The 23,260-nt window shown below is 47.7% G+C and overlaps 1 protein-coding gene across 3 annotated transcripts; it reads right to left on the minus strand.

Annotated features, from left to right (window-relative positions):
- Positions 1-2,336: 2,336 nt before the first annotated feature.
- C15H20orf96 (chromosome 15 C20orf96 homolog) lies at positions 2,337-21,699 on the minus strand. 3 transcript variants are annotated; one of them, XM_032607159.1, is made up of 10 exons: positions 21,549-21,699; positions 20,859-20,976; positions 13,302-13,414; positions 8,723-8,881; positions 8,159-8,258; positions 7,097-7,254; positions 6,915-7,016; positions 6,667-6,753; positions 5,829-5,947; positions 2,337-2,678 (listed from the first exon to the last, which is right to left on the minus strand). In XM_032607159.1, exons 2-10 carry the CDS (start codon positions 20,884-20,886, stop codon positions 2,618-2,620), a joined length of 927 nt encoding a protein of 308 aa, XP_032463050.1. In that variant the 5' UTR covers positions 20,887-20,976; positions 21,549-21,699; the 3' UTR covers positions 2,337-2,617. The 3 variants fall into 3 exon arrangements, with proteins under 3 accessions (XP_032463050.1, XP_032463052.1, XP_032463053.1); XM_032607161.1 differs by lacking the exon at positions 6,915-7,016; XM_032607162.1 differs by lacking the exons at positions 13,302-13,414; positions 21,549-21,699 and having other exon boundaries at positions 20,859-20,968.
- Positions 21,700-23,260: the final 1,561 nt, after the last annotated feature.

Raw genomic sequence — 23,260 nt, forward strand, 5'->3', positions numbered from 1 at the left:
AGTATTTTTTGATTGAAGGGTAGTTGATTTACAGCGTTGTGTTCATTTCAGGTGTAAAGTGATTCATATATACACGTATACACTTGTTCAGGTTCTTTTCCATTATAGGTTGTTAGAAGGTATTGAATATAGTTCCCTGTGCTACAGGGTAGGTCTTTGTTGTTTACCTATTTTATATATAATAGTGTGTATCTGTTAATTTCTTAGGCCATTACAAAGGCTCTCCCCGGCAGGCCTGGCAGGGAGGGTTAGCCTCCCCGCACCAGCGTGGTATACCACCAGTGCACGCGGTCTCTCAGTGGGTCACAGCCAAGGACTCAAGCCCCTGCCCCAACCTGCATTCCTATCCCAGCTTTCTTCAGAGACCTTTAGTGGGAAGGGGATTGCCTTCGGCCGAGGCCCTCCTTGGGTGCCTCACCCTTATGGGGGGAGGGGGAAACCTAGAAGACACGTCTCCACTCTGCCTCAGGAGTCAGGACCTTCTTGCTCCTAGCCCTTCCCACACTCCCTTCCCCACCCCAATCGCCCCCCCCGCCCCGTCCCCGTGGCCCCCAGGTCCATAAAACTGAAGGAGCCTTTAGTTCGGGGCTCCCCCAGCAGTGAGAGCATCCCCAGTTTTGATCCACCTGATGGGATGGTGCCATTCGTTCCAAGGGGAAAATCCAAGGAAGGGATGTCAGTGGTCTCCAGTTTGGCCTCTTCCTTACATGTGGAAGTGAACAATTGAAGCCTGACTGTTACTTTAATTTGGACTTGTCTTAATTGGCTCCTATGACACCTGGCGGCTCAGCTCCGTCCACCACTTACAGACATTAGCCTGGTGACTTTCTAAAAAGTCACTTCACCTCTTCATGCTTTGGGTTCTTCATCTGTAAAACTGAAATGCTAACATACCTACCTCCTAGGGTTGTTCCTGTGAGGATGTGATGAGTTGATAGACGTAAAGCATAAGTAAGTTCTAGCTAATAAGCATTTGCTATTATGATGTTCAACACTGTCCATTTTTGTTTGGAAATCCATATGGTTCTGGGGGTGACTATCGGCTTAGCCTGGGTCATGTGCTCTACCCTCCCACCCCTTCCCCTGCTCTAGGGGTCCAGTACATGATCTAGACTAAATTAGTAGGCACTCTCCACCTCCTAGGCTGGTTCCCGGTGGGCATGTGATATGAGCCTGTCCAGTCATAGCAATCTTAAGACTTGGGCTGAAAGTTCTGGGACAGAGACACTGCCTATTTCCAGCAGGACAAGAACAAGGAATCCTACACCCTAGGAGGTGCTGGCAGCCATACTGGGACCACAGGGAGTGCTGACCTCAGCAAGAGGAAACACCCCGGAGAACAAAGTAGAGAAAGAGAAACTAGGCCCTTGGTGCCGTCGCTTGATTTCTGGTTAAAGCCTCGCCTCACCTAGAATATTTATGTACCTGAGCCCTTTATTGTTTTGGCCAATTTGACTTGGATGTTCTGTTACCTGTAACCGAAAGTCTCCCAACACAGAGTGGATCTGTGAGCGGCCAGAGGCTCTTGGGAGTGGGAACAGTCTGGGTCCCCAGGGAGGCCAATTCTGAGACAGAGCATAGGGTACAGGACATTGACTACTGAGTGCCCTTGGGACCGGCTGAAGGAGGGAGGAGAGAGAGGTACACAGGGCTGGGCAGAGGGAAGAGTCAAGCTGCAGTGCAGGTCCAGGGGCAGTTTCAGCCAACCCTCCGAGCAGCCCTGGAGCCAGAACAGCCTTTGGTGTTGGCACATTAAGTATCATGGAAGGTGGGAAGAGGCCCGGCTCTCTGCAGCCAAGGCAAAGCCCGAAGGCACTGGCAGCTGGAGGCCACCTGCCAGTGGCCCTCCCAGTAACCGGAGCAAAAGCCCTTGCTTGAGGGGGGTCCAGGCAGCGCCCCTCTTAAGTCCATCGTGAAAGAGTATGTAGCAGGGAACAGCGCCTGACTAGGCACCTGAGGATGAGTTGGTGTTCACATCCATACACCGTTGGGATAGAAGCGGTGGACAGACAAGACGGCTGGACTGGAAAAGAGATGGCCAGCAGCAGTGAAGGTCCAGCAAGTTCCCAGGTGTATCAAACTCAAGGAATCCCCCCTCCACCCCGGAACTGGCCTCAATAGGTCTGGGCACAAATCAGGTGGGAAGCTGGAGTCACACTGCACCAGGGAGGGGGTGGCCCGGAGCCACAGAACCATGGAGACTCAGGCAGGGGGCGGCGCTCCAGCACTTCTCAAGAAGTTTGGAGCCCCAGATGCAGGCAGCACAGCTGCCCACCCCTAATCTTAAGACAAAATCCATTCCTACCTAGGCTTCTCAGGAAGCCCCAGGCACTGGCAAAAGGCAAATCCAGCTTTATTGGTAAAAAAGACTTGACTAGGAATTCCTACCTGGCTCAAGTAGCAGCACCAACCAGAAGAATGGAGGGAGAGGGGGATGCAGGAAGCGGAAAGAAAAAAAGAAGAAGCAAGGAAGGAAAGGACGGAGGGAGAGAGCATGAGGAAGGAAGGAACTGCAGACCAGGGTCTGGATGGGGACATGGTCTTGGAAGGAGAGAACTCAAGGCTCTGGGTGTGGGGAAGAGACCAGGGAGGGAGGGGTGGCCCATCGCCCCGCCATCTAGAAGGGCAGCAGCTCTTCCACAGGGATGTCGAGGATGATGTCCATGTTAGGGGTGCACCTGGTAGGAAACAGCAAAGAGGGGTGTGAGACACCAAGCAGGGGCGCCAGAGCTGCAGGTAGGGGAGCACGGCCTCAGAGGAACACAACCTGTGACCTTACAGCAAACACACACACACACACACACACACACACACACACACGTCAAAATGGAAAAGGAACTGGTTTGGCAGGACTCATGTTGCCCCACAGAGCTCTGAGGCCAAGAGGAAACAAGAGCTCAGCTCTGAAGTGCTGGGGCCCCTCAGGACGAGCGCTCTCTCTGGAGTCAGGATGACTGGTTTGGAAGCCTAACTCTGTGTCACCTTGAGCACACTGCTTCTCCCCTCTGAGCCTCTGAACATCACCGGGCACCTATGTAACAAGCACTCACTATGTGACAGACCCCAGGCGAGCCTCGTTTCCTCATCTGTCAAGTGGGGAGGGTCCACCTTCAGTCACTGATGGGACGATTAAATGAGACCGTGCCAGCATGTAATAAGTGCTCAGTAAATGACAGGCATTATTCTTTCCGTAAAAGTAGCAAGAGCAGTGGGTTCCCATGTGCACTATCTACCCATCTCAGGGACCAGTACGAACATTTCCAAGGCTCCAGGATTACATTCTCCCTCCCAGTTCTCTCACCCACTCTCATGGTACAGACTGACGCACGCTGAAGGATTTAGACATGAAATGTCAGGATGTCTGCAATTTACAACATTTCAGAAGAAAGAAAAAGGAAGAAATGAAGATGAAGCCAATATGGCAAAAATATAACTGTTTCTAAATCTAGATGGGTAACTGGGTATTCATCATAATACTCTCTGGACTTTTCTGTATATTTGAAATTGTTCGAAATAATAGTAAAAAAAAAAAAAAAATGCATCTCTGTACTGGCAATGCCCAAATTTCCATCTCCAGTCAGTATCTGTCTTCTGATATCTATACTCGTACCCCCAACTGCCTACCTGACAGCTCCACGCTGAGGTCTCTGTAAATTAAACTCAGTGTCCCAGTCAACTGCGGACTGACCTGCGTAAGCATCCTTCACCCCCCGGCCCCAGCCTTCCCTCTCTCTGGATCTGGCACCACTACCCACCCTGTGACAAAAGCCAGAAACCCAGGGGTCATTCTTGACACCTCCCTGTCCTTGACTTCCCACATCCAAATATCACCAAGGCCTACGGGTTTACCTTCTTCAATACTTCTCCACTCCATCCATCTCTCCTCTCTCTTCTGCCACCCACCCTGGCCAAGCCACTCCCGACCCCCCCCTACACACACAACTGCCAACCAGACTCCCAGCACCTCCTCTGGCCCCACTCCAATATCTTCTCCACCCTCTTTTCAAAGTAACTCTTCTTGGAATGCAAATCTGATGTCACCACTCAGCTTACAATTTCTTTGCTTTCAGGGTCAAGTACCAAACTCTTCCCTCCGTCTACCGGGCCCGGCGTGGAGGTTCCTAGGGGCTGAGCTGTCCTGCTTCCTCCCCGTTACTCTCCCCACCACTCTGCATTCCAGCCTCATTCAGCCCCTGGTAAACGCCAAGATCCCTCCTACCACACACGCTCCACAGCCTCACTGCTCGGCTTGTGATCCAGGGACTGGCAGCGTCAGCCTCACCCAGGAGCTTCTGAGAAATGCTGACTCCTTAGCCCCACTCCAGACCTACCGGTTCAGCATCTGCTTTGTAACGAGATCTCTAGGTGATTCCTGTGCACATTCTGGTTGGAGAAGCTCTGCCTAGGGATGCGCCACTCCCACATTTTAGGAGGAGAAAGCTTCTTCCCATTCCTGGTGTCTCCCTGCCCATGGAGGGGCCGCAGCAGGCATACTGCTTCTGGCCTTGCTTTACTCACTCTGCCCCTGGAAAGGGGTACAACGACCTGAGCAGTGAGTCTGGAGAATAGGATGGGGCATGGGTGCCCTGTTCCCTCTCGGCAACGAGCAGCCTGCAAGGACGACACTCTCTGCTCCAACACAGCTGACCAGGGAGCTCGATTTGCCTAATTCTGGGTTCACTGTTCAGAAGCCAAGATATCTGGAGATAGAAGCTGTTGCTACATTCTCTAAAACCAGCTTTATCAGAATAAAAGTGAGAGTCTGGCCCGTGTCTGCCTTGCCCCTTTCAGTCTTATTTCAATGTGTTCAGAGCTCAGATAAGGACGATGGGGCCTACTCACCACACCCCCAAGACGCCAGCACCACCACCTGGAAGTGTTCTTCCTTCAGTTTCCCCCTTCAGCCCCTTTTGCCCAGTGAACTTCTATGCATCATCCTTCAGACCTCGGTTTAAACTGTCACATTCTCAGGGAAACCTCTCTTGACCCTCCAGGCTCCTCTCTGTCCGGGCTACACTCTGCCAGCGCCACATCCATACCTCTGCTTCAGCAGCTCTGGGGTCAGCTGCCACGGGACCTTTGTCGGTGGCTCGTTATCGATTAATGTCTGGTCCCCTCCTTGGCTCCATGGTGGTAGAGCCAAGGGTTACTTGCACTCACGGTGCCTGGCGCTCCATAGGCACATCATAAATTTGACAGTACTTTTTAAGGAAAATAAGAGGAGAATGAAGAATAGGAGGTAGAGGAGGAGAAAAGAAAGGGAGAGGAAGAGAAGGAGATAGACATAGAAGCTAAGAAGAAGAAAAATAATTTGCAGATGGTAAGATCTGCCCCACACAGAGAGGCGTGGCCTGGTGGGATCCTCACCCTCAGACCCAGAGGGCCTGACCCAAGGGAGGGCAGGCAGAGAACTGCTTTTGGAAGGAGGGAAGTCCTTCCTTTGGGGCCCAGAATTCTGCCCCATGGAGAGAACACCCCTCTTTCCCTGCAGTGTGCCTTCCAGGCCATTCGTCTCTGGAGCAGACCACCCCACTCAACACTGTCTTCCTGAACACCCCAGGAGCTTAGGGGCGGACCCACTTGGCTGAAACGTGGAATGTGGAATTGGAAGGGTCCAGAGAGATTACCTAACTCAGCCTGCTGTGCAGAGATGGCACACTAAGGCCCAACGATGGGAAAGGTCACATCTGCTACACAGTCAGGGGCAAAGCCAAGGCAAAAACCCAGCCTCCTGCCTCCTCCACCAGGCTGCCTTCCCCGAGAACAGAGAGCTTCTTCGAGTCCACAGCGTGGCTAGTTTAAGAGGTAGCTACACAAGGATCACATACTTGGATCTCCGAAGCAGAATGTCCGCAAATACAATCTCTCGGGGTTCCCAGATCTGAAACTGGAGCTGTTCCATCTCAGCCCTTAATATGGGTATTTCCTCCTCAAAATGGTCTATAAACTGAGGAGATCAGGGGAAAGTGAGAAACGAAACATTCCCCAACCAAAGGGAGAAAAGGGCAAAATGAACAAGGATTATTGCTCATTCGTCTACAGAAATGGCCTGGGCTTTGTCACTTTTGTCACTGGGACTTCCGGACTCCAGACGGGGGTCCTCGCTGTGCAGGGCAGGGCTGGCTCACAAGTTACCGACGATGTTTGATGGTTCCGGTTAAGGGTGAGGGGATCGTGGAGAAGGGAGACAGGTTGCAAATGGGTGGCAGAGCTTGACAGTGAGAATTAACAGGGGCTGGTGGAGATGATGAAGGCCATTCACTCGGATAACTGATGAAGGTGCACGAAAATTACCGCGAGGGGGTGGTGATGGTGGATTTCATTAACACCGGTCATGAGTGATGGTCAATGACAAGAATTAAAGAGGTGGAGACCGGGGCTGGGTAGTGAAATTAAAGTGATGGTCGTGTGGTGATGCTTGGCGATGGTGCTGCTGGGTCATGGCTGGTGGTGTTGGTTAATGAGGCAAACCCTAGGCCAGCACGAATCCCCTTCTCAGATGAATGACAAGTGGCATTAATGGCACTGCCAAGGAGGAAGGCTAACACCAGAGTCAGAGACCTCATGAGCGCCACATCAGGACAAGCCTGACTCCCACAGGTCCTGGGGACCACCCACCCTCCTGCTCTAGCACAGGGGTGACGACCACCTTTGCTGCCCACTCACTTCTCGGAACTTGTCCATGTACTTCAGTATGAGCCGGCTATTCCAAGTCTTCTGCAGGAGCGCTTCCTGATGAGCACGCTGGATTTTCTGCAGAGGAAGGAGAGGTCTGGCCCCCAAGTCTGGCCCCAGGGGCGACCATGCACTGGGTAGCATGGTGGGTGTGGGGGGGGGCCTAGAGGCAGAGGACAGGGAAAAAAGCAGGGCTGGGGGCAGGACCTGGATACCTGCCACAGTGGCTGGCTACTCACCACCACCAGAGACCTCAGTAGGTTTTTTTTCTTATTCTGAATCTGGTTGGACATAGATGCCAGGACCATTCTGCACATCTCACTGAGGTCATCCAGCTCATCCTGGGGGTCAGCAGGAGGGTGTTGGCCACCAGCCCTGCCTCCCACATGGTCTGGCGAGGCAAGGCCATGGGCTCACCTACCTGCTGGCTGTCCTTCACCTGCTGCAGCTGGCGCACGAGGTTGGCAACCTGGACCGACTTGATGGGATACTCACGGTCCATGTAAGTGCTCATGAAGCTCACTTTCTTGTGGACCTTCTCGATCTTGGCATCCAGCTGTTCCACCTGCTGCTCCAGGTCTGAAGAGATCAGGAGGGACAGAAGGCAGGATCCTCCCTCAAGAACCCCCCTGGGGAGACCCAAGAGGCAAAGCTCTCCTTGACCAATGAATTGGGGTCTGGGCTGAAGCAAGTTCACACAAGGCTGGGAGGTGGTGGACAGTTAAGCCCCTAGAGAGCTCTTTACCTTCACAGGAGAAGAGGCAGTACTGGGTAGGAAAGAAACTATCCCAGTGCAAGATCCCTAGGCAAGCCCCGGCTCTGCCACTGTCACTGCATGACCCTCACCAAGACCCTCCCTCTCCGGACCTCAGTCCCCTCATACACATGCTCCCAAGGCAATGAGCCCAGTGAAATGGGGCAACACTGGCTCCCAAGACATGACCAGGGCAGGATTAAGACAGTCTATCCTGCCACCCTCCATGGAGAGGATCCCCAGCGTCTGAGGCTGCCTGACACACTGCCCCTCCCCTCAGAAGGCTTCTAGTCTGCTCAGGGGAAAGAAACCACAGGCTCAGCAGGTCTGTGGCCAGTGACCTATTCCAGCCACTGACTCCCAGAGGGACGCTGGCAAGAAAGAGGGAGGCTGGGATTGGATGCTGGCTCCTAGCTGTATAACCTTCAACAGGCTACTTCATTTCCCTTACCCTCAGTTGCCTCATCTGTAAAATGGGAGAAAAGAAAAACTTCCCTGCCTTACAGGTAATCGGAATGACGGAGAGTGAGCCCATAAAAACAAAGCACGTAGGGCCTACAAACGCTAAGTGCTTGATAAGTAAGCTGTCAGCTGTGCATCTTAGCAGTCCCATCGGCCTCAGAAGGGAGGTGATGGGCCTGATGGTTTCCGAAAGGGAGGTGCAAGGGGAATGCCCAGCAGCTGACCTCCACAGAGGGCCAGGCGAGGGTCAGCCCCAGGGATTCTTACTGTGTATCTTGGATTCCTCCTTCTCCTCCCATTCCTGAAGCTCACACTTCATCTGGTGCAGCTTCTTCTTGTTTGAGTACTCCAAGATGTCAGCGATGGTCTGTGGGAGTGGGGGGCGGGGAGGGGGTCAGCTCACCCCAAGCCTCCACTGGTGCGGCCAAAGCACGGACTGTCAGAGGACTCAACACTTCCTCAGAGGAGTCTCCAAACCCAACCCCACACATACCGTGTGCCAGGCACAGCTCCTCTTCGGGGTGGGTGCTGTCGTGCCCCAGATTTACAGGGCTCAGAGGTTAACCCAAACTCTTCCAGCTAGTAAGTGCTGATGCGCATGAGTCCCCACCCCCCGCCACCCCCAGTCTGATTCCAAAGCCCAGGTAGGTGGGCGGGGGGCGGAGTGCGTAAGAGATGTATCCTCCACATGGAGGAAGCAGCTTGCGCAATGGGCCGGGAGAGGCCGGGAGAAAGCAGGAGAGGGCGCCCAAGCGCTCAGGAGGGCGGCGTCGCGGGCTGGACCGCAACGCAGGGCAGAGGCAGGGCTGCGGGGCCACGGTGGGGGCTCACCGTGAAGACGTCCTCCTGCTGCAGCATCACCCGCACTTTCAGGGCCGAGCTGTCGTCCGTGTCCTGGATGGTCTTGATCAGTTCCCCACAGAGCTTGGTGAGGAAGTCCTCGTGGTTGCAGAGCTCCTGGTGCGCGGTTCGCCGGTTCCTGAGCATCGTCTGCAAGCGGAGGAACAGGGAAGGGGGGCAGTGTTTCGCGATGCGCGGAGCTGGCCGGAACCTCCGGGAGCCTAGGGACCACTTCCCTCCCGCCGCAATCCGCCCCCTTGTGGCCTCGACTGGTAAATGCCACCCGAGCTGGGCGGCGGTTCCCCATTGTCTGCGGGTCAGAGCACCTTGAATTATTTCATCCTTTCTGAAACACCCATTTTCCCATAATTTTACACTCTGAGGTGGGGATATATCTTACAGTTGGTGGCGTGTTACAGTCTAATTGACAAATATTTTATTAGTGGGTAATTAAGATAAAGGTACACCTTATTATCAATGGCTTCTTAGAATCGATGAACTATATAGTACTAGCAATAATAAAAAACGCCCAAGTAGGAAAGAAGATGGCCGAGGAGACGGGCCTTGTCTGGAGAAGAAGCAGGAGAGGCAGAGTGGATGATAATCGCTACCATTTCTCGTCAGGCAGCTGAGCTGAGTGAGGACTGTTTCATACAACAGCCCCTGGGAAAAGAATGAGCCTCTAAGGGATTAAGGGACTCGCCTAAGGGCCCCCAAGCAGGTACACATAACCTACAATAATAATAAGAAGAACAGTTGCTGAGGGCGCCTCACTCAGCAGGCGGCTCAGGGTATCAGCTTAACCTCCAACAACCCTATGTTCCCCAGCTCTGTTTTACTGATGGTTACGTGACTGCCCCAAAGTTGCAGAGACAGGAAGTAGTGGCACCGGAACTCGAAAGGCAGACTTCCGACTCCCAATGTCTATCTCTCCGCTACACTAAGGTGAGGAGCTGAGTGGGCCTGAGGCTGCAAGGCGGGCTGAACTTCACAGTGACCGAGACCTGGATGTTAGGCCTCGACGCACCTTGGTTCAAATGCCAGCCCTGCCACTTCCCACCTAAGGGAACCTGGGCACGTTAGTTAGCCTCCCAGAACCCTGCTATACTCATTCCGTATGTTAGGAAACTAATACCGGCTTCAGAGAGCTGCTGCTATAAAAAACAGATGAGGTAATATTCACAGTCAAGCCGCTTAGTGGCGCGTCTCACACACTCAGTGACGAGTCACCATTCTCACCGGTTCTCACCCTCCACCTCTGCCAGGCTATGTGCTCTCTTCTTTATTCCTTCTGTTCTTCATTTCTCTGTCCTTTGCTAGAAACTACCTCTTCCTAGCCCTCAGCTGCCATATTCCTCACACAATAATGAGTAATAGTGCAAAGGCACAGCGTACTTATTATGAACTCTAAAGTATGCTAAGCACGTCCCATGCACTACCTCACTTGGGACTATTATTTTTGGTTTTGGTTTTTTTTTTTTTTTTTTGCGGTACGCGGGCCTCTCACTGTTGTGGCCTCTCCCGTTGCGGAGCACAGGCTCCGGACGCGCAGGCTCAGCGGCCATGGCTCATGGGCCCAGCCGCTTTGCGGCATGTGGGATCTTCCCGGACCGGGGCACAAACCCGTGTCCCCTGCATCGGCAGGTGGACTCTCAACCACTGCGCCACCAGAGAAGCCCACTTGGGACTATTATTATCCCCACTTTAGAGAAGCAGAACTTGAGGGTCAGAGAGATGCAGTACCTTATCCAAGGTCACCGATCGCAGAGCCCTTGTCCTTGAAGTCTGGGCTCCTAGCCACTCCACCATCTTGCCTTCACATCTCCAGACCAAAACATCTCCAAATGTGGCCCACAGGGACCAGAAGCATCTTGTGAAAAATGCCAGTCTCTGAGTCTTGGGCCCACTGAGCCCCACTCCCAGGTGATTCTGATAAAGTGTAGAATTAACGACCTCTGCTCTAGAAATGGATCTTCGCTGACCACCAGCTCTAGGGTAGAAACCCTGCTTTGTGCCGTCCTGACCCTTACCCAATTTGTAATTACATAATTACAGTTTGTAATTATGTCTCCCCTTTTCCCAATTTATTTTTCTCCTAGGACTCATCACTACCAAACATAACATGTTTTTCTTATTATCTTGTTTCGTGTCTGTCTACTCAACTAGAATTTTACAGCCAGGAGGGCAGGAGCTTTGGTTGTTTTGTCACAGCTGCTGTATCTCCAGCACACAGGACAGTGCCTGGAGCTCCATAAGTATGGGTTGAATAAACTGATGAGTACTATTCTTTGGGGGTTTTAATTCATTTATTATGTGTCTCCCCACTAAAGTATAAGCTCCATCGTAGCACAAATTCTAAGGGCCGTGTTCACGGCTGTGTCCCCAACACCCGGCTTGGTGCCTGGCATATCGTAGGCATTCTCTCAGGAGTTGTTGATCGAATAAGTGACTGTCCTAAGGCTGAGGGGCAGAGTCAGGATCCTACTTCATATCCAAGAACAAACCAACTGAGTCATTTCTACTCCCTTGCTCTGTTTCCCCCTTGTCCCCACAGCCCGTTCTACACACAGCAGCAGCAGCCCAAGGACTCCTGTGAAAATCTAAGTCAGATCATTTCCCCACTCTACTCAGAATCCTCCAGGGTCATCCTGCCTTACTCTATGCAAACACAAAGCCTAATCATGGACTACAGGGCTGTATACAAGCTATCTCCTTCCCTCCACAGCCCACCATCTTTATTCCTCATCACCTGGCCCATCACTGACCTCAGGGCCTTTGCACTTCCAGTTTCTCGGCCTGGAACATTCCCCCTCAGATGTCACCATCTTAGCAGCCTTCCCTGACCACCCTCCTAAAAGTCATGGCCACTCCATCCTCTGTGCCTTTTTAGCCCCTAACCTTATTTTACACTTCTTCATAGCTCTTAACCCTCACTACACATATTACATTTTTATCTGTCTTACTTATTGTCTGTCTCCCCGAGTAGAATGTGAGCTCCCTAAGGTCAGAGTCCACATCACTGGTGAATCCCCACACCTAGAAAAGGGTCTGGAACATAGCAGGTGCTCAAATATTTGTTGACTAAACAAATGAATGATTACAAGAGACAGTTTTAGGAACTGGTTAGGAGCACAACTTTTAGAGCCAATCGTCCCAAGTTCATGCTTCAAACAAAAACACATAAACCCTTCTAAAGTCAGGATAAAAATAACATCAGAGGGCTTCCCTGGTGGTGCAGTGGTTGAGAGTCCGCCTGCCGATGCAGGCGACACGGGTTCGTGACCCGGTTCAGGAAGATCCCACATGCCGTGGAGCGGCTGGGCCCGTGAGCCATGGCCACTGAGCCTGCACGTCCGGAGCCTGTGCTCCGCAACGGGAGAGGCCACAACAGTGAGAGGCCCGCGTACCGCAAAAGAATAAAAATAAAAAAAAATAACATCAGAAATATGAGTTCCTACTTTACGAATGCAGGGCTGCCTCTAAACCATTTTTGCAAAATTGAAGGTTAAAGGAAAAAAAAGGTTTCAAGGCAAATACATTTTTCCCTATTTCTTCATATAACAGTCATTGTTCATTGACTCATCATATTAAAAACTTTCCTGAAGAAGTTAAGAATTCTTCTATAGGATTTTGTAGCATTTATAGTATTTGGTATTTTACTTTCTCCTATGGACACAAAAGCCCCCTCTTCTTCTAGTCATTTCAAATACTTTGAAACAATGTTCAGAAGCCATAAAAAAACAATGGATGGTAAGAAAGTCAATTATCAGAAGTTCTATTAGTTGATGTGAAAATTTTTAATAGCAAGCTCCCAAGCCTTGCTTTAAGATGTACTGTATTCCGTGAAAGGCTGAGTTACTGGAAATTTTTAAATGAACAAAAGCCACTAAATTGTGCTCCTAATGCAGTAAAATAAAAAGTGATTCTGCTCGGAGGGAGCATAGTCCTGCCAACACGTTGATCTTGGACTTCTGGCCTCCAGAACTGTGAGACAATAAATTTCTATTGCTTTAAGTCAAAAAAAAAAATTAGTGATTTGTTTCCCTGGGATCCTCCAAAGGTGAACAGCGAGTTGGTTTTATTTGTTCTTTCATAGATGTTCATGTATTTCATGTTTTAATGCATTGCAGTCATTAATGTTTAAAAAAAAAGTGATTCTGATCATTTTCCTGAGTCTTAAACACGAAGGCAAGGGACTTCCCTAGTGGTCCAGTGGTTAAGACTCTGTGCTCCCAATGCAGGGGGCGCAGGTTCGATCCCTGGTCAGGGAACTAAGATCCCACATGCCTTGCAGCGCGGCCAAAAAATACAAAAACAAAGGCAAACTTCTGTTTGCCTAACTGGCTTTGACCCCTGGTACTGCATTTTCTAGCTGCGTGGTCTGTGTCATCTCCCTGCACCTCGGTTTCCCCATCTGTAGAAGAGGGATGATGATAAGCGTGCCCACGGGGTTGCTGTGAGGATGAGGGGTCAAGTCAGGCACCCATGAAGTGCTCAGTGCGTGTTTGCTATCACCATCCCCCGCCCCCTGCCCTGGGCCCTGGTGCCTGTGGAAAGATGCTCGTCATACTCTCCCTAGTCGGGTTTTGGTCTGTGTCTTCCCCGAGTCCAACTTTTCTCTGCGCAGTTCTAGTGGATTCCTCGGCTGACTTGTCATCCACAAGGTGGGCTTGGATTGCAACCCTAGGGTATAGGAAAGGACAGAGAGAGTGTGAGGGTAAAGGCAGGTCTGGGGTTAGGTCCCAGGGAATGCACCAGCCATGAGAAACCCCAATGCCATCCACTCATGTCCTTATAATATACGACCGTGAGACTGAGGAATGAAGCTCACATCCATCAGTTAGCTCCCAGGCCCCACTCTGAGTCTTGTTATAAAGGACAGAGAAGCCCAGGAGACTTCCACATACCACAGTGACGGTGGGATTGAACAGAGGGGAGGAGAGGGGTAGCAGCAGGAGATGGCCAGACATCCCCAATCTCTCCCACCAAGCTGGCCGGTGGCAAGCTCAGAAGGGGTAGGGGTTAATAGCAACAACTAATGAAGCAGACAGCCTGGGTTTGAATCTGGATTCTGCCTTCTACTAGCTATATGACCTTGGGCAGGTCACATGACCTCTCTGTCCCTCAACTTTCTCATCTGTAAAACAGAAATAACCATCATGCCTACCTCACAGAGTTGTAGTGAAATTAAAAAAGAAGTTACTATAAAGTATTTGGAATAGTCCTAACCCATATTCAGTGCTAAATATAAATTACTAGCTGTCACTGTTATTACCAATGACCTGAGAATTGGGATCAGGACCACAGCATCAGATAAAGGCACAGGAGCCGTGCAAAATGCTAACCAGCTGTCTCCGGAATACCTGTAAAAGCTGTGGTCCTGCCAGATGAGAAGTACACGAAAATAATTCAGATCGGAAGAAGGCATTAGGAGGGCATGTTCTGAGAATCCCTGCTTCCTCTCCACGCGTCCTGCGCAGTTATGAGGCAAATCACACAGATGATCACAAACGCTACTGCTGCCTTGTCAGCCCCCGCCAACATCTCTGTTGGAGGTGAAACCCAGTTCATTTTTGAAAAATATCATTTCTTTTATGGATCAATATCCTTAATTTAGTATTAAGTGTTGAAGTGACAAAGTAAAATTAGAGTAATTTTGTATTAAAGTTATGAATTATCTGTATGTATCTGGTATTTAATTGTATTGTTTGACAGAGGGAGTGATTAATAGATTAATTTTGTGGTTCTAATTTAAAATGTGTAAGTGAGATTTTGATTTAGATTTGTTTTAAGTTGAAAGGTTTAATACACTCTTATTAAATGTGCATAAATTACAACTTTTAAATGAACATAAGATTATCCATATTTAGAAGTTTATTTATTAGATATACAAAACTTACATTAAATACCCAACGGTTTTGTTCATCAGAACAAGTGAACTCTTTGAAAATGAAAGTGAATATATTAAATTTTAAAGGTGGCTTAAACGATTTAGGAGAATTTAATTAACCAACTTCCAAAACCCCCTTCACAAGGGTTTTTAAAAATTATAACATTCGTAAGCTGAACTTAAATACTTAGCAAGATTTATTGCTTTAATAAGGAGTATTTCTTTTCATCAATGGTGGTAGCCCTGATTTATTATTTTTGTAATTAAACTTTTTATTTTTAAATAAATTCAGATTACATTTACTTAAGAAATAATGCAGAGAAATCCTATGTTCCCTTAACCCAATTTTTCCCGACCGTAACATCTTGCAAAACTAAGTACAATATCACAACCAGAACACTGAAAGACAGAACATTTCCACAACCACAAGGATCTCTTATGCTGCCTTTTATTGCCACACCCACTTCCCTCCCCTTCCATGCTCCCCCTACCTATGTCAATCACTAATCTGTTCTCCATTTCTACAAATTCTGTCATTCCCAGATGGTTATACAAATGGAATCGTACAGTATGTCACTTCTGAGATTGGCTTTTTTCCCTCAGCATAATTCTCTGGAGATTCATCAAGTTAGTGAATGTATCAAAAGTTCTTTCCTTCTTCTTGCTGAACAGTACTACATGCTATGGAATGGATGTACCATCGTTTGTTTTTTGTTGTTGTTGTTGTTTTGGGGGGTTTTATTTGCGGTACGCGGGCCTCTCACCGCTGCGGCCTCTCCCGTTGCGGAGCACAGGCTCCGGACGCACAGGCCCAGCGGCCATGGCTCACGGCTCACGGGCCCAGCCGCTCCGCGTCATGTGGGACCTTCCCAAAACGGGGTACGAACCCGTGTCCCCTGCATCGGCAGGTGGACTCCCAACCACTGCACCACCAGGGAAGCCCACCATAGTTTGTTTAACTACTCACTCATTAAAGGACATCTGGATTGTTTCCAGTTTGGGGGTATTATGAATAAGGCTACTCTGGAACTTTCATGCACTTTTTTTTTTTTTCACTTTTTTAAATTGAAGTACAGTTGATTTACAAGTTGTCTTAGTTTCTGGTGTACAGCAAAGTGATTCAATTATATATATATATATATACTTTTCATATTCTTTTCCATTATATTTTATTACAAGATATTGAATATAGTTCCCTATGGTATACAGTAGGACCTTGTTGTTTATCTATTTTATATATACTAGTTTGTATCGCTAATCCCAAACTTCTAATTTATCTCTACACCCACCTTTCCCCTTTGGTAACCATAAGTTTGTTTTCTATGTCTGTGAGTCTGTTTCTGTTTTGTAAATAAGTTCATTTGTATCATATTTTACGTTCCACATATAAATGATATCATACGATATTTGTCTTTCTGATTCACTTCACTTAGTATGGCAATCTCTAGGTCCATCCATGTTGCTGCAACTGGCATTATTTCATTCTTTTTTATGGCTGTGTAGTATTCCTGTGTGTGTGTGTCTGTGTGTGTGTGTCTGTGTGTGTATACACACCACATTGTCTTTTTTTTTTTTTTTTTGTCTTTTTTTTTTTAACATCTTTATTGGAGTATAATTGCTTTACAATGGTGTGTTAGTTTCTGCTGTATAACAAAGTGAATCAGCTATACATATACATATATCCCCATATCTCCTCCCTCTTGCGTCTCCCTCCCACCCTCCCTATCCCATCCTTCTAGGTGGTAACAAAGCACCGAGCTGATCTCCCTGTGCTATGTGGCTGCTTCCCACTAGCTATGTATTTTACATTGGTAGTGTACATATGTCCATGCCACTCTCTTTGTGTCCCAGCTTACCCTTCCCCCTCCCAGTGTCAAGTCCATTTTCTACATCTGCATCTTTATTCCTGTCCTGTCCCTAGGTTTTTCAGAACCTTTATTTTTTTATAGATTCCATATATATGTGTTACCATACAGTCTTTGTTTTTCTCTTTCTGACTTACTTCACTCTGTATGACAGACTCTAGGTCCATCCACCTCACTACAAATAACTCAGTTTCGTTTCTTTTTATGGCTGAGTAATATTCCATTGTATATATGTGCCACATCTTCTTTATCCATTCATCTGTTGATGGACACTTAGGTTGCTTCCATGTCCTGGCTCTTGTAAATAGTGCTGCAATGAACATTGTGGTACATGACTCTTTTTGAATTATGGTTTTCTCAGGGTATATGCCCAGTAGTGGGATTGCTGGGCTGTATGGTAGTTCTATTTTTAGTTTTTTAAGGAACCTCCATACTGTTCTCCATAGTGGCTGTATCAATTTACATTTCCCCCAACAGTGCAAGAGAGTTCCCTTTTCTCCACACCTTCTCCAGCATTTATGGTTTGTAGATTTTTTGATGATGGCCATTCTGACTGGTGTGAGGTGATACCTCATTGTACTTTTGATTTGCATTTCTCTAATGATTAGTAATGTTGAGCATCCTTTCATGTGTTTGTTGGCAATCTGTATATCTTCTTTGGAGAAATGTCTGTTTAGGTCTTCTGCCCATTTTTGGATTGGGTTGTTTGTTCTTTTGATATTGAGCTGCATAAGCTGCTTGTAAATTTTGGAGATTAATCCTTTGTCAGTTGCTTCATTTGCAAATATTTTCTCCCATTCGGAGGGATGTCTTTTCATCTTGTTTATGGTTTCCTTTGCTGTGCAAAAACTTTTAAGTTTCATTAGGTCCCATGTGTTTATTTTTGTTTTTATTTCCATTTCAGGAGGTGGGTCAAAAAGGATCTTGCTGTGATGTATGTCATAGAGTGTTCTGCCTATGTTTTCCTCTAAGAGTTTTATAGTGTCTGGCCTTATATTTAGGTCTTTAATCCATTTTGAGTTTATTTTGTGTGTGGTGTTAGGGAGTGTTCTAATTTCATTCTTTTACATGTAGCTGTCCAGTTTTCCCAGCACCACTTATTGAAGAGGCTGTCTTTTCTCCGCTGTATATTCTTGCCTCGTTTACCAAAGATAAGGTGACCATATGTGCGTGGGTTTATCTCTGGGCTTTCTATCCTGTTCCATTGATCTATATTTCTGTTTTTGTGCCAGTACCATACTGTCTTGATTACTGTAGCTTTGTAGTACAGTCTGAAGTCAAGGAGCCTGATTCCTCCAACTCTATTTTTCTTTCTTAAGATTGCTTTATTATTCGGGGTCTTTTGTGTTTCCATACAAATTGTGAAATTTTTTGTTCTAGTTCTGTGAAAAATGCCAGTGGTAGTTTGATAAGGATTGCATTGAATCTGTAGATTGCTTTGGGTAGTATAGTCATTTTCACAATGTTGATTCTTCCAGTCCAAGAACATGGTATATCCCTCCATCTGTTTGTATCATCTTTCATTTCTTTCATCAGTGTCTTATAGTTTTCTGCATACAGGTCTTTTTTCTCCTTAGGTAGGTTTATTCCTACCTAAGGTATTTTATCCTTTTGGATATGCTCTTGCACTGGTTTTTGTGTGACCATAAGTTTCACGTCTCTGGAACAAATGCCCAAGAGTGCAATTGTTGGACCATTATGGGAAATGTGTGTTTAGTTTCATAGGAAACTGCCATATTCTTTTCCAGAATGGCAGCTCCATTTCACATACCCACAAGCAATGTATGCATGACCCAGTTTCTCCTCGTTGCCAACATTTGGTGTTACTACTATTTTCCATTTTACCCATTCTGATAGGTGTGCAGTGACACCTCTTTGTGGTTTAATTTGCATAGCCCTAATGGATAATGATGTTGAACATCTTTTCATGTGCTTATTTACCATGTGTATTTCCTCTTTGGGTGAAATGCCTCTTCATGTCTTTTGCCCATTTTCTAACTGAATTGTTTTTCTAGTGAGTTTTGATGGTTCCCAATATATTCTACAAAGCAGTCCTTTGTCAGATATGTGGTTTGCAAACATTTTCTCCAAGTCTGTAGCTTGTCTTTTCATACTCTTAACAGAGTCTTTCAAAGAACAAAAGTCTTAAATTTTGATGAAGTCCAACTTGTCCATTTATTTCATTTTTCTTTTATGGATCCAGCTGTTTGTGTAAAGTCAAAGAACTCTTCACTTGGCCATCAGTCCCAAAGATTTTTCTCTCCTACGTTTTTTCCTAAAAGTTTTACTGTTTTACATTTTACATTTATTTTTTACTTCATTTCTCCAGTGGTTGACTGTGGGTCCTGGAGCCAAACTGCCAAATATCACAGCCTGGATGTGCCCATCCTACCTGTGACCTTGGGAGTTACACCTGTCTGTGCCTCAGGTTCCTCATCTGTAAGAGGAGGTGATAACAACAGCACTCACCTCATAGGGTTGTTGGGAAGATTAAATGAAGTGATAGGTGTAAAGTGTCGAGAACAGTATCTAGCACATAGTAAGTGCTTGGTATATGGTAACTGCTCTTGTTCTGTTTGTGGGTGTGTCTGTTACATACCTCACCGCTTCCCCAGTGAAAGAAAAGGGCAAGAGTTTCCTTGTAGATGCTGTTTGAATAGGGTCTAGGACCAAAGACAAAAATTCTGTCACTAACACCAGGTCTTGGGCTTCCCTGGTGGCACAGTGGTTGAGAGTCGGCCTGCCGATGTAGGGGACACGGGTTCGTGCCCTGGTCTGGGAAGATTCCACATGCCGCGGAGCGGCTGGGCCCGTGAGCCATGGCCGCTGAGCCTGCGCATCCGGAGCCTGTGCTCTGCAACGGGAGAGGCCGCAACAGTGAGAGGCCCGCGTACGGTAAAAAAAAAACAAAAACAAAAACTACCACCAGGTCTTGTGCTCATCACTTTATATCATGACTCTCAACAGGGGTGTTTTAGATATATTGGCGGGGGGGGGGATCTGTGGGTTCTCATTGGGGGCCCAACTGGCATCTATAGGTGGGGGCCAGGGACACGAGATATCCCCCAGAACAGGACAACCCCATAGAACATAGAATTCTCCTGTCCTCCATAACTCTCCTAAGTCCTACTAGATATGACATAGGTAAAACCCCTATTTATAACAATCTGATCCCAGAACCTGACTCTGTTTTACATATAGCCACAAAGAATATTTTTCAGGGTTTTACTATAATGCTGAATTTTCCAAGAAAGCAGCTACAATCAAGGGAAGATTGTGCTTTTTTTGTTTAGAACTTTACCAAGAGATGGGCACCACTTTGGAAATCACAGTTGCAATGAAAAATCCCTCTTGGTATGTTGAGTCCCTGATTTCCCACCGTGTGTCACTCTGCATTTGCAACTGTTATGTTCACCATGACTCCACATCTATGAGTAAGCTTCTGATGACTTTCTAATGTCTTCTAGTGGACTCCATTCTGAGCATTTACATACTGAAATATACTTTATTTAACTATAAATAACTTTCCATTTCCTTTACAGTTATGGTATTAAATTAATATTTAAAAATTATATATGTAGGTAGGTTATATTATCTATGAAGTTTATTTCAGGATACTAAAGGAATATTACAAAATATTTGTAATATTTATCATTAAAAGGAGTGTTGGGTCTGAATAACAATGCTTTACATGGATCTTCTCATTTAATTCTCACAACAATCCTATCAGGTAAGGATTAGTGTCCTCATCTTCCAAATGAGAAAACAAAAACTCATTCATCTCTCTCACTTTCCCAAGAGAGAGGATGGCAGAGCCAAGGCCTCAGAACTCCCCTGGAAGGCATGACAGTGATGTGGCAGAGATTATCTCAAGTTCACCAAACCCTGTTTTCTTTTCCTCCTGGACACATAGCTGGACTATATTTCCCATCTTCCCTTGTGGTTAAGGGTAGGCATGTGACTGAGTTATGGACACTGGAATATGAGTAGAAGTGATGTGTGTCACTTCAAGTCTATGCCCTGAAAAAGAAATACCCACAGGATCATCCATACTCTTGCTCTCTCTCTTCTCTCTCTGCTGGATGCAAAAGTACCCAGCAGAGGACTTCAAGGCCTTAAAAAATGTCATTGCCACAAGGTGAAGGAGCCTAGATCCCTGAATGATCACATGAAAAAGATTACTCCCTCCCCGCTAGATCCACAAATGTACTTCGACATAAATGAGAAATATGTTTCTGTATTAATACTTGAAATCTGGGGGTTGTTTGTTATAGCAGTTAGCCTACCCTGATATAAATGTTGTCACCAAGGGCCAAGAGCATCCCCTCCATCCTGTCCCCAACTCCACCAGCACCCAAGTGCCTCTGCCCACCTGGCTGGACGGTAGTCCAGGTCTTCATTTTGCTTTTCTTAGTGTTGACAGTTCGTGGGATTGGAGGCAGAGTAGATGGCTTGGCTTTCTGCTTGGACCGCTGCCATGGAACATAATCCTACCAGACACAACACAAATCAGTCACACAACTCATGGGCTCAAATCCCAGCTTACCCCCTTACAGATATCTGTAACCTTGATCAAGTGGATTTACCTCTCTGGGCCTCAATTTTCTCATCTGTAAACTGGATCTAATTATAAAAGCTACCTCCACAGGTTGGTACAAAAATTCCAAAAGATGATATTTGTAAAGCATGTGGTAAGTGTTCCATAAGTGTTAGCTATCACTTTTTCAGCTGCCAGCCAGAATTTACTAAGCACATCGGCTGGGAGGTGCTAAGAACTGTGAGAAACAGAAGGCATGGAAAAGACCCAACAGGAAAGCAATCAGAGATAAATAAGACAGCAGCATAATACACCCTTACATCCTGATAGGTGGTGAGAAAACTGAGCTTCAGAGCCACACCCCGGGTCCCACAGCAAATGCATGACAGAGCCGGGCCTGGAATTCACGTTTCTGGATTCTATTGCCCAGGACAGTCACCGCCGTGGGCGTTGAGAGCAAGCTGACTGCAAGCCCAGGGTCAGCAAGCCCCACCCACATACCTTCCCTAGCCCTCTAGGACTCACCAGAACCTGGAACTGGGGGACTGTGGAGCAAATCCCAGCGTGGTTGACTCTGGAAAGTGTTGGGGCGAGAAAGAACTCCCATCATTCCCAACCCACGGGATGCAAGCAGCAAACGTGAAACTGGCATGGGGTCTCGAAGCCGAAACCTCACCCACTAGGGACACAAGCCAAGCAGGAGCTGGAGAACTCGAGGGAGAGGCGGGGCTAGGGAGATAGGGCGTGGGGGGGAGGGCGGGGTCAAAAGGCCTTGGGACAACACCCGGCGAGGACCCAGCCAGAGATAGGTTGGGCGCACGCATGCGCGGTCCACAGCCCCTCCATACGCCTTTTACGTACTTCGGAAAGACGCGCGCCATTAAGGGGAATGGAAGAAGAGTCAGGAGCCCTTGGGGCCCCGATCTTTTGGGTATGCCTATTTGTTCGGCTTCTCCAACTTCCTTGTCTCAGCGTGGGTCGCGCGGTAACCAAGGCCACTCAAACTTCCCAGCGAGACCTGCCGCTTTCTTGCCTGTCTTGGTATCCAAGGAAACGGACGCAGACTACCGAGCGCCTAAAGGCACGAATATCGCAAGGGAAAAAAAGTAGCTCTCTCCACATTCTTCTCATCGTGGTTTCAAATTCCCCTCAGCTGGCCCAGCCTATCATGCTAAAGAATCAAGTCATATTTCTCCTCTCAGCAAACCTCCATCACTTCCTTCCCCATCCTTACTCTTGGCTAATGACGTTGCTTCCTATTTTACGAGGAAAATCACGGGGCTCAGTAAACTCATAATTTCACATCACTTCATTTACCCACCTACATGCCTCCCTCCTGAGACTATGTGTAAACTGCCTACTGACACCGATTCCTACAATTGTGCACTGCATCCTGTCCTCACTCATTTTCTCTATGATATTCCCTGGGCAATTCTCCCTGTTTTCTCCATCACCCCTTCCTCTGTATTATTCTCATCGCTTTACCAACATATTTTAATTTCTCCTATTAAAAAAAGTGGGGCTTCCCTGGTGGCGCAGTGGTTGAGAGTCCGCCTGCCGATGCAGGGGACACGGGTTTGTGCCCCGGTCTGGGAGGATCCCACATGCCGCGGAGCGGCTGGGCCCGTGAGCCATGGCCGCTGAGCCTGCGCGTCCGGAGCCTGTCCTCCGCAACGGGAGAGGCCACAACAGTGAGAGGCCCGCGTAACGCATAAAAAAAAAAAAAAAAAAAAAAAAAAAGTGACCACTTAGCATCCAGCTACCCTCCTGTTTCTGCTTCACTTTACAGCAAAACTTCTAGAGAGGTTTGCCTACTGTTTCCCATTCCTTTCCGCCTGTTCAGTCAGGCTTTCACTCTCCACCTCTCCTCTGGAACTGCCCCTGTCAACACTACCAGTGACCTCCATTTTGCTAATCCCCACGGTCACCTCTCAGCCCTCATCTTACTCAGCCTGTCTGCAGCATTTGACACAACAGATCACTCCCTTCTTGACACACTTTCTAAACTGGTGTCCCGCAAACCACTGTCTTGTGTTGCTTCCTACCTACTTCTCCTTTCCTGGTTTCTCCTCTTCTCCCTTTACTCCCAGGTCGCCCCAGGACTCAGACCGAGCCCTCTCTTTTTCTCTGTCCATTCTCACTACATTTGTGCTCCCTTCCGGTCTTGTGACTTCAGATGCCAACTCTAGATGCCTCCCAGACTCACTTCTCTAGCCTTTCCATTGAATTCCACACAC

This window comes from Phocoena sinus, chromosome 15 (assembly GCF_008692025.1).
Source record: "Phocoena sinus isolate mPhoSin1 chromosome 15, mPhoSin1.pri, whole genome shotgun sequence".
Lineage (NCBI taxonomy): Eukaryota > Metazoa > Chordata > Mammalia > Artiodactyla > Phocoenidae > Phocoena > Phocoena sinus.